The sequence below is a fragment of the Orcinus orca genome, chromosome 13, assembly GCF_937001465.1.
Source record: "Orcinus orca chromosome 13, mOrcOrc1.1, whole genome shotgun sequence".
Taxonomy (NCBI): Eukaryota; Metazoa; Chordata; class Mammalia; order Artiodactyla; family Delphinidae; genus Orcinus; species Orcinus orca.
This window is the reverse complement of record NC_064571.1, coordinates 84,725,586-84,740,004: the sequence shown is the minus strand read 5'-3', so window position 1 is coordinate 84,740,004 and position 14,419 is coordinate 84,725,586. Positions and strand designations below refer to the sequence as shown.

The following is a 14,419-nucleotide window of genomic DNA, read 5'->3' as shown; positions in this document are numbered from 1 at the left end:
GGGAGTGAAGGGGGCATTCTAGAAACCAAGGGACAGAGTGTTTCAAGAGGAGGGGAGTGATCCACTGGGAGAAATGCTGCCTCCAGCTCAGGAAGGGAGAGGGCTGACAGTCGAAGAGCGGAGCAGTGGGATCAAAACTCCGCCTGGAATGGGGGACGGAGAGGAGAGGAATTGGAGCCAGCGAGTCTGGACAGCTCTCTCTGGGCGCTTTGCTGCGAAGAAGTACAGAGAAATCGCCTTGTAGCTGGAGTCAAGGGGAATTTTTTTCTTCAAGTGGAATTCATGATGGTGCACTGATAGGAACGATACAGGAGAAAGAAGAAATTCTTGATGGAGAACGAATAGAAGTGAGTGCTAACCTTTGAGTAGAAAGTGGGTGGGATCGAGTGCACAAAGGGAGACACTGGCTTTAGAGGGGAGCGTGGAGAGCACACCAGAAGAATCCGATGGAGGGCAGAGCGCGTGGTGGAGCTGCCGGCAGACGGTTGCCTGCGGGAGCCTGTGGACGTTTCCTCAGGATTGCTTCGGTTTTCTCAGAGTCTCCGCTTATCAGCCAGCTTTATGGTTGCCTGGCCCCTCGTGGGCTCGCCTGTCGGAGGGGATGTGCTTGACAGAACACGCAAGCATTATCCTGTCCCTGATTTTTTTTGGTCTCATTCTCTTGTGGTTTTCTTTAACATGAGCTTTATCTCCTCATAATAAGATCAAGTTTCTTGGCCTGCGTGGTTGAGAGCATGGCTTTTTGACTGTGATCAGTTCCCCAAGGTAATGTCAGTCAGTGAGGCCTTTAGGTAGCCAGCCCGCTGACCTTTCTTAGGGACACTCTGACCACCATTCCAACAATACATGTGTGAAAAATTAAACAAGGGTAAGAGATAGTATATCCTTGTCAAGCCTTAGTGTGCCTGGAGTCATTATTGACACTTGATGTTTTTATTGGTGTTGATACTAGAGCTGCAAGAGAGGTGTTAGTTACAGAGAGAAGGAGGCCTGACATGTCTGCCTGTTTCCTTGCTCACGCTTGACTGAAGCCCTTCTCCAAGAAGCGTTGCCGGGAGGTGCTGGGGAGCACGTGCGGAAGTCGGGCTCCTCCGGTCGCGGGGACTGGGCGGACGGCTGCAGGTCTCTAGAGGGGTCCTTTTCTGGTGTTTGTGATGCTCAGGAATTGTTGATGTTTGTGGAAATTAATTATGTTGTAAATTCCTGTAAAATCATAATTTTACAAAATAGGTATTAGAAGATAATCCAAGTCATTCAGACTGGGACAGTGAGCCTGAGCTGCTGAGTGACCTGAGCTGTCCTTCTTTTGTTGAAAGTGGAGCAGAATCTCAGCCTGATGTCCACACTCAAAAGCCTTTCCCCATCATCAAAGCATCACAATCAGGTAAGATGAGAATCAAACTAGCTGGCAATGCATCTTAAAAATAGTCTAATCTCTTCATATTCCAAGGAGGGAAACTTGGCCTAGCGAGGAAGAATGACTTGTTGAATCATATGGCAAGGAGAAAGGTAAACTAAATGAAATCTTAGTACAATTTTTAAAAAGGTACATCGTCTCTACATGAGATTTTTGGTGTGATTTTTAAAGGGAGCTAAACAGTAAGTAGATCCACAAAGGATGCTAGCTCCGTAAAGCTAGGTGTGGGCTCAGAATTTTCAGAGAAAAGTTGCAGCAGAGAAATGGCAGAACTTAGCCATAAGGTAAGACAGACAAGAGTCAAAGATAGTCGCCCAATTTCTCAGCATAGCAGGCTGAATAAAACGTACCATATTATGTGTGTGTATACATGTGTCTTACCTTCTGATTTAATTCCATAATTTAAAGTAGATAAGGAATATATTTAAGGTTACAGATATAGACCTCCTGAAAGCATTTATTCATGATATTAGTTTCCACACTCCTTTAAAAAAGAAAAAGTGGTGGAAAACAGAGCTCAAAGAACAGACCAAGAATTTATTATAGATTGCTAGAATCTTGATGTGTGCTGATAGAGTTCTTTGAGAGATAGCTTCCCAAACCTCTGGTGTTAGGGATTGTTGAAATCTGCATTAAGCATGGTTATATAAAATTTTCAGCAAAACACTTCAGAAGTATGGAGTGCTTATTTGCAAGCCCCTAGCCCTCCAAAGATTAAAAATTCCTATTATCAACGTGTCCTCATTTGTTTTGTTTTGTTTTGTTTTCTTCAGCATATCTACATTTCTTGTTGGACTGCACAATGACACAGATATCAGTTAAGTTACATTTTGTGTCCAAAGAAGTTAGAATCCTAGGACAATTGGGCTGCATGGAGTCTCTGGAGTTTCCTTCTCCATGCTTTCAGGCAAGCCTGGCTCAGATAGTCCCAGAGGACTACGACCCTAAACTATCCAAGCCTTTTATTTATTTTTAAAAATATATTTATTTATTTGGTTTCTTTGTTTATTTTGGCTGTGCTGGGTCTTAGTTGCAGCACACAGAATCTTCGTTGCGGCATGCAGACTCTCAGTTGTGGCATGCATGCAGGATCTGGTTCCCTGACCGGGGATCAAACCCAGGCCCCCTGCATTGGGCGTGCAGAGTCTTACCCACTGGACCACCAGGAAAGTACCCCCATCCAAGCCTTCTAAAGAAAGCATCGTGATTATTTACCTATGTTAGGGGTTTTTGTTTGCATGCTTGTTTTTTAGTAAATGGTGATCCTTAGAGCCTTATTTTCATTTTTACATTAAGTGTAACTATTCAGACAACTCTTATTACAAAACTATAAAATGGAGGTATTCATGGGAATTCCCTGGCGGTCCAGTGGTTAGGATTTCACTGCCGGGGCCCGGGTTCAATTCCTGGTCGGGGCACTAAGATCCCACAAGCTGTGCGGTGCGGCCAAAGAAATGCAGATATTCATAAAGAAAATAAAATCACTAGTTATTGTATCACCCCAGAATAACCACTGCCACTGTATTCTACTATACTCCAAAAGGTTTTTTTGTTTTTGTTTTTTTTAATTGAAGTATAATTGCTTTACAATGTTGTGTTAGTTTCTGTTGTACAACAAAGTGAATCAGCTATAAGTATACGTATGTCCCCATATCCCCTCCCTCTTGAGCCTCCCTCCTATCCTCTCTATCCCACCCCTCTAGGTGGTCACAAAGCACCGAGCTGATCTCCCTGTGCTATGCGGCTGCTTCCCACTAGCCATCCATTTTACATTTGGTAGTGTATATATGTCCATGCCACTCTCTCACTTCGTCCCAGCTCAGGTTTTTTATTCATGTATATATAGAGAGAAAGGGAAAGAGTTTTATTATTTTGTTTTGCAAAAATGTGAGCTATTTCATCATTCTTTAAATTTTTTTAATCAGAGTTCTACATGCATGTTAATTCAAATAAATTTATGACTTGTTATAATAAATTACAAAAATAACAAATAAAAATAAATTGCAGTCCATTGTCTCCCCGAAATGTCCTGTTTCCAAGAGGCATTCATTTTCAACTCTTTTGCAACCTGCGTATCCCTATCGCATGCTTCTAGTACTACATCTTGATTTCCAGTTTTGGACATTAGCGATTAAATTCCCACTATGGAAGATGAAGCCTTAGCTCTTTCACTCATCCTTCACTGCCCCCCTCCCCATGTAGTTACCAACACACAATTATGAATTTCTCATTCTCTATCTTTCCAATATAATTTTTTACTGGATCAATTTTTGGTGCTTAAATTGTAAATGTATAAATGCTAGTCAGAACTGAACCACATAGCTTACTATGATTACTTTTTCTGTATGTCTTTTGGTTTTTCCAGAGTTGATGATTGTCTTGTTATTTGTTTAGTTTTCTATTTATTTATTACTAATCCATAATTTATTACTAATGTATCTCCACACTTCCCCTCAGTTCTGAAAATCTCTCAATTCCTTCGATATTCTGTCAATTTCATCTTCTGTAATAGACTTTCTGGAGCTTCTGAGCTGCTCTGATCTAGAATGATGTATTTCTAGACCTGTGTCCCAGCTGTCTCTGGGATCTCTTTACCACCATTCCAAGGATTCTGTCACCTCTCTCTTGTTAAATTTCTTATTGCCTTGATATCACTTCATCTTCCCTCTTGGTTCACGCCCTCATTTTTGTGGAGCATCTTTTCTTATTTTGCTGAGGATATTAATATTATTTCCCACGGATTTGAAAATTTGTTTTGGCCTTGCCTGTTTATATTAGAGGATTTCTTCAAGTGTTTAACAAGCCTAAGAAGGCTAGTCCTGTTTAAGAATGGAGATTGAAAAGTTGGTTGAAACTTTCTACCCATGATTAATCTTGTCAGCTCTGCTCCGGTTTATTTTCTTAGTGAACCTTCAGCATTGTCATCTTTAATTTATTTCCCCCCTAGCTGATCAGATTTTCCATTTGGAGGTTGTAAACCTGACTGTTCTGGGAACTGAGTGGGAAAAAGGCCTCGGGGAGGAAGGAGTTGTCTCAATACTCAATATGTAAATGTTCACTTAATCCTCCTGTTTTCAGTAAGATACCCCTACTTCAACTGTGTATGTGACTGACGCCCTATCCCAGAGAGCCCTTTGTTTTACTGTCTCTAGAGGAGAAACTTCCAATTTTCTGGCAAGATTGGGGAGCAGTCATTTGGCCGCATGGAGTCTGGGGAGAAGTCTGGGTGCCTAACTTCTTAATCGGACTTTCAAGCTCTCCTCCCAGTATTAGTCCTACTTCACTCAGTTTCCAGGGGTACCTGGTTTAATCGATTCCTGAGCTTTCCTTAGAGGTCCCCAGGGGAAAATTAGATTGCTTTCTGGCTTTCCCTACTGCTGGCTGTGAATCCAGCTTTCTCAGCACTGCTAAGGCAATAATCAGCCATCCATTTGCTTTCCGGCTTTTAAAATTTTATTACCGTTGTCTCCTTTTCCTTGTTATTTGTTCTCATATTTATATCTTTTGAAAATTTCTTTATAATTGAAGTGGGACAGAACAGAGCCTAATGTATGTTTTCAATCTGCCATCTTAACTGGAAGTCCCTACATGTTATTATATATATAATATATACAGAAAGTTTTAACGTAATATTTTATGGAAATCTGTGTCCTTGTATATTTCTTTAAAACTGTAGTCTTCAAACTTTAGCATCCACCAGAATCACCTGGAGGGCTTGTTAAACCATAGACTGGTAGGTTTGGTAATTTGCAGCTCTAGTAAGTTCTCAGGTGATGCTGATATACCTGCTCCAGGGTCTGCACCTTGAAAACCACTGATCTAAAGCATTGTGTAAATTGTTATGCACTGCTCCCTTGCATGGAGTTATTTAATTACATTTCTATTCCAGTCATTTGGTTGTTTGAAATTTTTGTCTTATTATAAACAGTGTTGCCACATGTCTTGACCCTGAATCTTTGCATGTTTTTTTTTTTTTTTTTTTTTTTTCTTGCGGTACGTGGGCATCTCACTGTTGTGGCCTCTCCCGTCGTGGAGCACAGGCTCCGGACGCGCAGGCTCAGCGGCCATGGCTCACGGGCGCAGCCACTCCATGGCATGTGGGATCCTCCCGGACCGGGGCACGAACCCGTGTCCCCTGCATCGGCAGGTGGACTCTCAACCACTGCGCCACCAGGGAAGCCCAGAAAAGGGGATTTTGAGGGATAATTTGGAGAGTTTTTGCCCGAGAAAACTTGGAGTTTCTCAGGGTCATTCCTCATCCTGCTTTTTAAATCTACCCTCACTCCTTACTTTAAACACCAGTTATATCCTGACAACCCTAAAATTCCTATCTCTTGCCCATCTTCTCAACTATAGGATTTTTTATATTCAGCTGCCCTCAACATTTCTGTTTGTATGCTTAATAAAATCTTACACTTGTGCAATTCTGATATCTTGATTTCTCGTCAAACCTGATCTTTTGCCATCTTCCTTGTCTCAGTGACTGGCATCTCCATTCTTCTTGTCGCTCAGTCCAAAACCCTTAGAATCCTACTTGTCTTCTCTTTTTTTCTCATTCTTCACATCCAGTCCATCAGTAAATCCTCTTGACTCTGCTTTCAAAGTATGTCCAGAATCCAGCCACATCTCACCATCTGTAGGGTCGCCGCTCCAGTACAAGTGCCCATCGTTGTCGACCTGGAATCGTGGTCTCCCGTGTGCCCGCCCCAGCTCCACTCTTCATAGCAGCCAGGGGAACCTTTTAAAACCATAAATGAGATCATGTAGCTCTTCTGTTTAAAACTCTCCAGAAACTTCTTACGTACTTAGAAGAAAATCTAAAGTACAAATCATGACCAACAAAGCCCTTTAGCAATATGGTTTCTTACTCTCTCCTGTCATGTCTTAACACTTGCCCCTCACCCGTGGTGCTCTCGCCACACTGGCTTCCTTGATGTTCCTTCAGGTTGACTCTGCTAATGTACTTGGTGTTCCTCTCCAGATCCTTAAGACTTATTCTCTGATTTCATTCAGGTCTCTGCTCAGATGTCACTTCCCCAAAGCGGCTTCTCTGACCACCTGTGTAAAATAGCACATGTCTCTTCCCTTCCATCATTTTGTATGCCGCTCCAGTGCTATTCATCTGTGTTGTGCTTAACCACTGTCTGCAAATTTTTGTGTGTGTGGGGGGGGTGTTTATTTACTGTCTGTCACTACTAGTATGTAGGTTTTAGGAGAGATGAGAGACTGTACACTGTCATTTCCCCAGAGGTAGAAGAGTGGCACAAAGAATGAGGTGGATAAGTATTTGTGGAATGAATGAGTTGAGGATGGAATAATGCCCCGTGGGGGAGGATGCCTGGAGGATGGGAGTGGGAGGGGGTGCTGCCTTAGCTAGTGTTTGGAGAGCCTCTCAGAGAAGGGGACACGTGAGTTGAGGCGTGACTCAAAGGAATTACACATTTTTTGCTTTGTAATTGTTTGTCCTTTTATTTATTTGAAAAATTGTTCCTGTTAACTATACAAAAATTCAAACAAGACAAATCCCTCCTTGGAATCTCAGCTCATCCGACTCCCAACAAAGAACCAGCAGTTACCTTTTTGGCCAATTTTCTTCTGAATCGTTATTGCTCTTTATTGCCAAATTGTTCTTTGTAAAGATCATATCAGTGACCTAAAGATATTTAAAATACCTCTTTGGATTTTGCTGGTTTCTTCTTTGTTGTCCAAAATAGTTGCTTGTGCTTTTAAAAATCTCCCTTTGTCCTTTTAGAAACAGCATCTGTCTGTTCTGGATCTCTTGACGGAGTTGAGTATTCACTGCGAAAGGAGAAGGGAATTGTGAAGATGACTGTGCCACGGACGCTAGCTTTCTGCTACCTGTCATTGCTTTGGCAGAGGGAGACAATCACTCTTGCGGATCTTCTGAGGTAAGCTGGGCCTCTCGTATAATGATGCTTCTACTGACTATCTGTGTGCACTAGGAGACAACCTTGGGTATTTTGGATTTTACAAGGAGGCTTAAATTAAGGAAGGGAAAGATTGGGCAGTCTGAATTCTAACTCTGAAATTTAATTCTCCTTGGGCTAATAATTCATCTCCGTGGTTTCCTTATTTATGTAGTGGAAATAATACTATTTATCTTACAATGGGGTATTAGAAAATTAATTATCTAATGTGAGTAAAGTGCTTTGAAGATGAAAACTGACATTTAATTAACTGAGTAGTAGTATTAAGTGTTTTTCATTTTTGACAGAGAAGATGAACAGAGGACCTTTACATTGGCAAATGTTAGTAGTAGTTACACAAAAGCATACATTGGTATTGTTAAGAGCTAAAATATAGGTTGCGTTTATAAGCCAAAATTAAAAACAAAGCTATTAAAAGAACCTGTTATGTAGATAGTCAGCATTTACATTTTTCAAGGTAATCTGCCGCGTTTTATAGTTAATGAATAAATTATGGCGTTCTGTGTAAGAATTTCTCATTAAATAGAAGATGTGCCAAAATCATTAATGTGTTAATTTTCCCTTGCTTAATATGTGTTCTAAATAATAACATTTGAGTTTTTTTTAGTGTGTAGAGTGATTTTAAGAGCACAGATTTAGAACCAGACTCCTGGGTTCAAATCCTGGCTCTGCCACTTATGTGTTATAGGACCTTGAGTAAGTTATTTAATTTCTCTCTGCCTCTGTTTCTTCATTGGTAAAATGAGGCTAATAAGAATATCTACCTCAGAGGGTTTGAGACTACTTTCAATAATTAGTACTAAATGAAAAGCACACAGTGCCTGGCACGTAATAAGAACTCAATGCTGGTTATTGTTGTTTATGTTTTCTTCATCATCATCATAGGCACTAGGCCCTTTGATTAAATAAAATGCCTCTGGTAAATGAGGATAGTGCCTTTGAATTTGGCCACATCAACCAAATAACAAGGCTTTTCTCAGATGTGATTAACAGTACATGCAAGTTGAAAACTTCCCTAATACGGAAAAGGAAATAGTCAGTCATGTCCAGGAAGCGCAGAGAGTCCCATACAGGATAAATCCAAGGAGAAACACGCCAAGACACATTAATCAAACTGTCAAAACTTAAATACAGAGAAAAAATACTAAAAGCAGCGAGGGAAAAGCAACAAATTACATACAAGGGAATCCCCATAAGGTTAACAGCTGATCTTTCAGCAGAAACTCTGCAAGCCAGAAGGGAGTGGCAGGACATATTTAAAGCGATGAAAGGGAAAAACCTGTAACCAAGATTACTCTACCCAGCAAGGATCTCATTCAGGTTCGACAGAGAAATTAAAACCTTTACAGACGGGCTTTCCTGGTGGCGCAGTGGTTGAGAGTCTGCCTGCCGATGCAGGGGAGACGGGTTCGTGCCCCGGTCCGGGAAGATCCCACATGCCGCGGAGTGGCTAGGCCCGTGAGCCATGGCCGATGAGCCTGTACATCCAGAGCCTGTGCTCCACAACGGGAGAGGCCACAACAGTGAGAGGCCCACGTACCGCAAAAAAAAAAAAAAAAAAACCTTTACAGACAAGCAAAAGGTAAGAGAATTCAGCACTACCAAACCAGCTCTACAACCAATGCTAAAGGAACGTCTCTAGGCAGGAAACACAAGGGAAAGACTTACAATAACAAACCCAAAACAATTAAGAAAATGGTAATAGGAACATACATATTGATAACTACCTTAAATGTAAATATGCTCCAACCAAAAGATATAGGCTGGCTGAATGGATACAAAAACAGGACCCGTATATATGCTGTCTGCAAGAGACCCACTTCAGACCTAGGGACACATACAGACTGAAAGTGAGGGGGTGGAAAAAGATATTCCATGCAAATGGAAATCAGAAGGAAGCTGGAGTAGCAATTCTCATATCAGACAAAATAGACTTTAAAATAAAGACTATTACAAGACACAAAGAAGGACACTACATAATGATAAAGGGATCAATCCAAGAAGAAGTATAACAATTTGTAAGTACTTATGTACCCAACATAGGAGGACCTCAATGCATAAGGCAAATGCTAACAGCCATAAAAGGGGAAATTGACAGTAACACAGTCATAGTAGGGGACTTTAACCAATGGACAGATCATCCACAATGAAAATAAATAAGGAAACACAAGCTTTAAATGACACATTAAAGAAGATGGACTTAATGGATAGTTACAGGACATTCACTCCAAAAACAACAGAATACACTTTCTTCTCAAATGCTCATGGAACATTCTCCAGGATAGATCATGTCTTGGGTTGCAAATCAAGCCTTGGTAAATTTAAGAAAACTGAAGTTGTATCAAGTATCTTTTCTGACCACAGCGCTCTGAGACGAGATATCAATTACAGGAAAAAAACTGTAAAACATACAAACACATGGAGGCCAAACAATACGCTACTAAATAACCAAGAGATCAGTGAAGAAATCAAAGAGGAAATCAAAAAATACCTAGAAGCAAATGACAATGAAAACACAATGACCCAAAACCTATGAGATGCAGCAAAAGCAGTTCTAAGAGGGAAGTTTATAGCAGTACAATCCTACCTCAAGAAACAAGAAAAATCTCAAACAACCTAACCTTACACCTAAAGCAATTAGAGAAAGAAGAACAAACAAAACCCAAAGTTAGCAGAAGGAAAGAAATCATAAAGCTCAGATCAGAAATAACTGAAAAAGAAATGAAGGAAATGATAGCAAAGATCAATAAAACTAAAAGCTGGTTCTTTGAGAAGATAAACAAAATTGATAAACCATTAGCCAGACTCAAGAAAAAGGGAGAAGACTCAAATCAATTAGAAATGAAAAAGGAGAAGTAACAACTGACACTGCAGAAATACAAAGCACCGTGAGAGATTACTACAGGCAACTATATGCCAATGAAATGGACAACCTGGAAGAAATGGACACATTCTTAGAAAAGCACAACCTTCTGAGACTGAACCAGGAAGAAATAGAAGATATAAACAGACCAATCACAAGCACTGAAATTGAAACTATGATTAAAAGTCTTCCAACAACAACAACAAAAAAAGTCTTCCAACAAACAAAAGCCCAGGACCAGATGGCTTCACAGGCGAATTCTATCAAACATTTAGAGAAGAGCTAACACCTATCTTTCTCAAACTCTTCCAAAATACAGCAGAGGGAGGAACACTCCCAAACTCATTCTATGGGGCCATCATCACCCTGATACCACACCCAGACAAAGATGTTACAAAAACGGAAAACTACAGGCCAATATCACTGATGACCATAGATGCAAAAATCCTCAACAAAATACTAGCAAACAATCCAGCAGCTCATTAAAGGATCATACACCATGATCAAGTGGGGTTTATCCCAGGAATGCAAGGATTCTTCATTATACGCAAATCAATCAATGTGATACACCATATTAACAAATTGAAGGATATAAACCATGTGATAATCTCAATCGATGCAGAAAAAGCTTTTGACAGAATTCAACACCCATTTATGATAAAAACACTCCAGAAAGTAGGCATAGAGGGAACTTTCCTCAACATAATAAAGGCCATATATGACAAACCCACAGCCAGCAGTGTTCTCAGTGGTGAAAAACTGAAACCATTTCCACTAAGATCAGGAACAAGACAAGGTTGACCACTCTCACCACTATTATTCAACATAGTTTTGGAAGTTTTAGCCACAGCAATCAGAGAAGAAAAAGAAAAGGAATCCAAATCAGAAAAGAAGAAGTAAAACTGTCACTGTTTGCAGATGACATGATACTATACATAGAGAATCCTAAAGATGCTACCAGAAAACTACTGGAGCTCATCAATGAATTTGATAAAGTAGCAGGATACAAAATTAATGCACAGAAATCTCTTGCATTCCTATACACAAATGATGAAAAGTCTGAAAGAGAAATTAAGGAAACACTCGCATTTACCATTGCAACAAAAAGAATAAATACCTAGGAATAAACCTACCTAAGGAGACAAAAGACCTGTATGCAGAAAACTATAAGACACTGATGAAAGAAATTAAAGATGATACAAACAGACGGAGAGATATACCATGTTCTTGGATTGGAAGAATCAACATTGTGGAAATGATTATACTACCCAAAGCAATCTACAGATTCAATGCAATCCCTATCAAACTACCAATAGCATTTTTCCCAGAACTAGAACAAAAAAATTCACAATTTGCATGGAAACACAAAAGACCCCAAATAGCCAAAGCAGTCTTGAGAAAGAAAAATGGAGCTGAAGGAATCAGGCTCCCAGACTTCAGACTATACTACAAAGCTACAGTAATCAAGACAGTGTGGTACAGGCACAAAAACAGAAATATAGATCAATGGAACAGGATAGGAAGCTCAGAAATAAACCCACACACATATGGTCACCTTATCTTTGATAAAGGAGGGAAGAATATACAATGGAGAAAAGACAGCCTCTTCAATAAGTGGTGCTGGGAAAAGTGGACAACTACATGTAAAAGAATGAAATTAGCACAGTCCCTAACACCATACACAAAAGTAAACTCAAAATGGATTAAAGACCTAAATGTAAGGCCAGACACTATAAAACTCTTAGAGGAAAACATAGGCAGAACACTCTTTGACATACATCACAGCAAGATCCTTTTTGACCCACCCCCTAGAGAAATGGAAATAAAAACAAAAATAAACAAATGGGACCTAATGAAACATAAAAGCTTTTGCACAGCAAAGGAAACCATAAACAAGACGAAAAGACAACCCTCAGAATGAGAGAAAATATTTGCAAATGAAGCAACTGACAGAGGATTAATCTCCAAAATATACAAGCAGCTCATGCAGCTCAATATCAAAAAAACAAACAACCCAATCCAAAAATGGGCAGAAGACCTAAATAGACATTTCTCCGAAGAAGATATACAGACTGCCAACAAACACATGAAAGGATGCTCAACATCACTAATCATTAGAGAAACGCAAATCAAAACTACAATGAGATATCATCTCACACCAGTCAGAATGGCCATCATCAAAAAATCTACAAACAATAAATGCTGGATAGGGTATGGAGAAATGGGAACCCTCCTGCACTGTTGGTGGGAAAGTAAATTGATACAGCCACTATGGAGAGCAGTATGGAGTTTCCTTAAAAAAGTAAAAACAGAACTACTATATGACTCAGCAGTCCCACTACTGGTCTTACACCCTGAGAAAACCATAATTCAAAAAGAGTCATGTACCACAATGTTCATTGCTGCACTGTTTACAATATCCAGGACATGGAAGCAACCTAAGTGTCCATCGACAGATGAATGGATAAGGAAGATGTGGCACATATATACAATGGACTATTATTCAGTCATAAAAACAAACGAAATTGAGTTATTTGTAGTGAGGTGGATGGACCTAGAGTCTGTCATACAGAGTGAAGTAAGTCAGAAAGAGAAAAACAAATACCGTATGCTAACACATATATATGGAATATATATTTTTAAAAAAAGGTTCTGAAGAACCTAGGGGCTGGAGAGGAATAAAGACGCAGATGTAGAGAATGGACTTGAAGCCACGGGGAGGGGGAAGGGTAAGCTGGGACGAAGTGAGAGAGTGGCATGGACATATATATATATATATATATATATATATATATATATATACACACACAGTACCAAATGTAAAATAGATAGCTAGTGGGAAGCAGCCGCATAGCACAGGGAGATCAGCTCGTGCTTTGTGACCACCTAGAGGGGTGAGATAGGGAGGGTGGGAGGAAAATGCAAGAGGGAGGGGGTATGGGCTTATATGTGTAAGTATAGCTGATTCACTTTGTTATACAGCAGAAACTAACACACCATTGTAAAGCAATTATACTCCAATAAAGATGTTTAAAAGAAAACACAAAAAGCAGTACATGCAGAGAGTCCATGATTCAGTGAATTTTACTGTTAAGCTAAAAACCTCGGGGCTTCCCTGGTGGCGCAGCAGTTAAGAATCTGCCTGCCAGTGCAAGGGACACGGGTTCAAGCCCTGGCCCAGGAAGATCCCACATGCCACGGAGCAGCTAAGCCCACGTGCCACAACTACTGAGCCTGAGCTCTAAAGCCTGCAAGCCACAACTACTGAGCCCACGTGCCACAGCTCCTGAAGCCTGCGTGCCTAGAGCCCGTGCTCTGCAACAAGAGAAGCCGCGACAATGAGAAACCTGCACACTGCAACGAAGAGTAGCCGCCGCTCACCTCAACTAGAGAAAGCCCATGCACAGCAGTGAAGACCCAACACAGCCAAAAATAAAATAAATAACTATAAACCTCATCTTGTTCTGTATGCCCTCATTGGGTGATCTCATCCTTTCCCAAGGCTTTAATTACCATCTATACGATGATGATTCTCAAATCTGGATTTCCAGCCCAGACTTGTCTACTGAGGGCCAGACCCATATGTTCATATATTCACCTGCCTTCTGGGCACTCCTTCATCATCTCTCTCCTCACTCCAGCTCCTCCTCTAGTGTTTCCTTTCTTCGTAAATACCTGCGCCATGTTGCGTCCCATACAGCCACCTGAGGCTCATCCTTGACTCCTTCCTCTCTCTACATATAGTTAATAGAGTTAATCATTATGTCCTCTCAATTATACTTCCAAAATAACTCTCAAACGATTTTTCCCCGATTCCCTCTCTCTTCACCTGGGTTACTTAGCAGCCTTCCAAGTGAGTCTTGTGCCACTCCTGTCCATTTCCTCCTGAAAACCAGAGGGATCTTAATAGAAACAGTAGTCTAATCATGTCACTGGAGCTGGATAACAGGGTTAGCCATCCTACGCAGGGCCGTCTGTAAGGGGGTAATGCAACTCTCCTAGAAATCTCACAAGTTGGAGAAAGTAATATCTGCCCGAAAATTCTTCTCAGGGAGAATATTGTATGTGGTTGGAAGGATGGGATAAGATCCTGCACCTTTGTCTATCTGTCTCTCTCTCTCCCCCCTCTCCTTCTGCCTCTCTCCCCACCCCTCTGTCTCCCTCTTTCCTTTCCTCCCTCTTTCCTCCCTT

General features: G+C 40.7%; 1 protein-coding gene across 8 annotated transcripts in view; it reads left to right on the top strand.

Moving 5' to 3' along the window:
* TAF1B (TATA-box binding protein associated factor, RNA polymerase I subunit B) overlaps positions 1-14,419 on the top strand; it is a 59,067-nt gene that overhangs the window by 10,698 nt on the left and 33,950 nt on the right. For all 8 annotated transcript variants that reach the window (XR_007470833.1, XR_007470832.1, XR_007470834.1 and 5 more), the window contains exons 6-7: positions 1,231-1,384; positions 7,170-7,326. Coding sequence is in view for 3 of the 8 variants with exons in the window: in XM_004274895.4 (XP_004274943.1) it covers positions 1,231-1,384; positions 7,170-7,326 (311 nt within the window). In the remaining 5 variants the exon portion in view is untranslated. The remainder of the gene's footprint in view (positions 1-1,230; positions 1,385-7,169; positions 7,327-14,419) is intronic.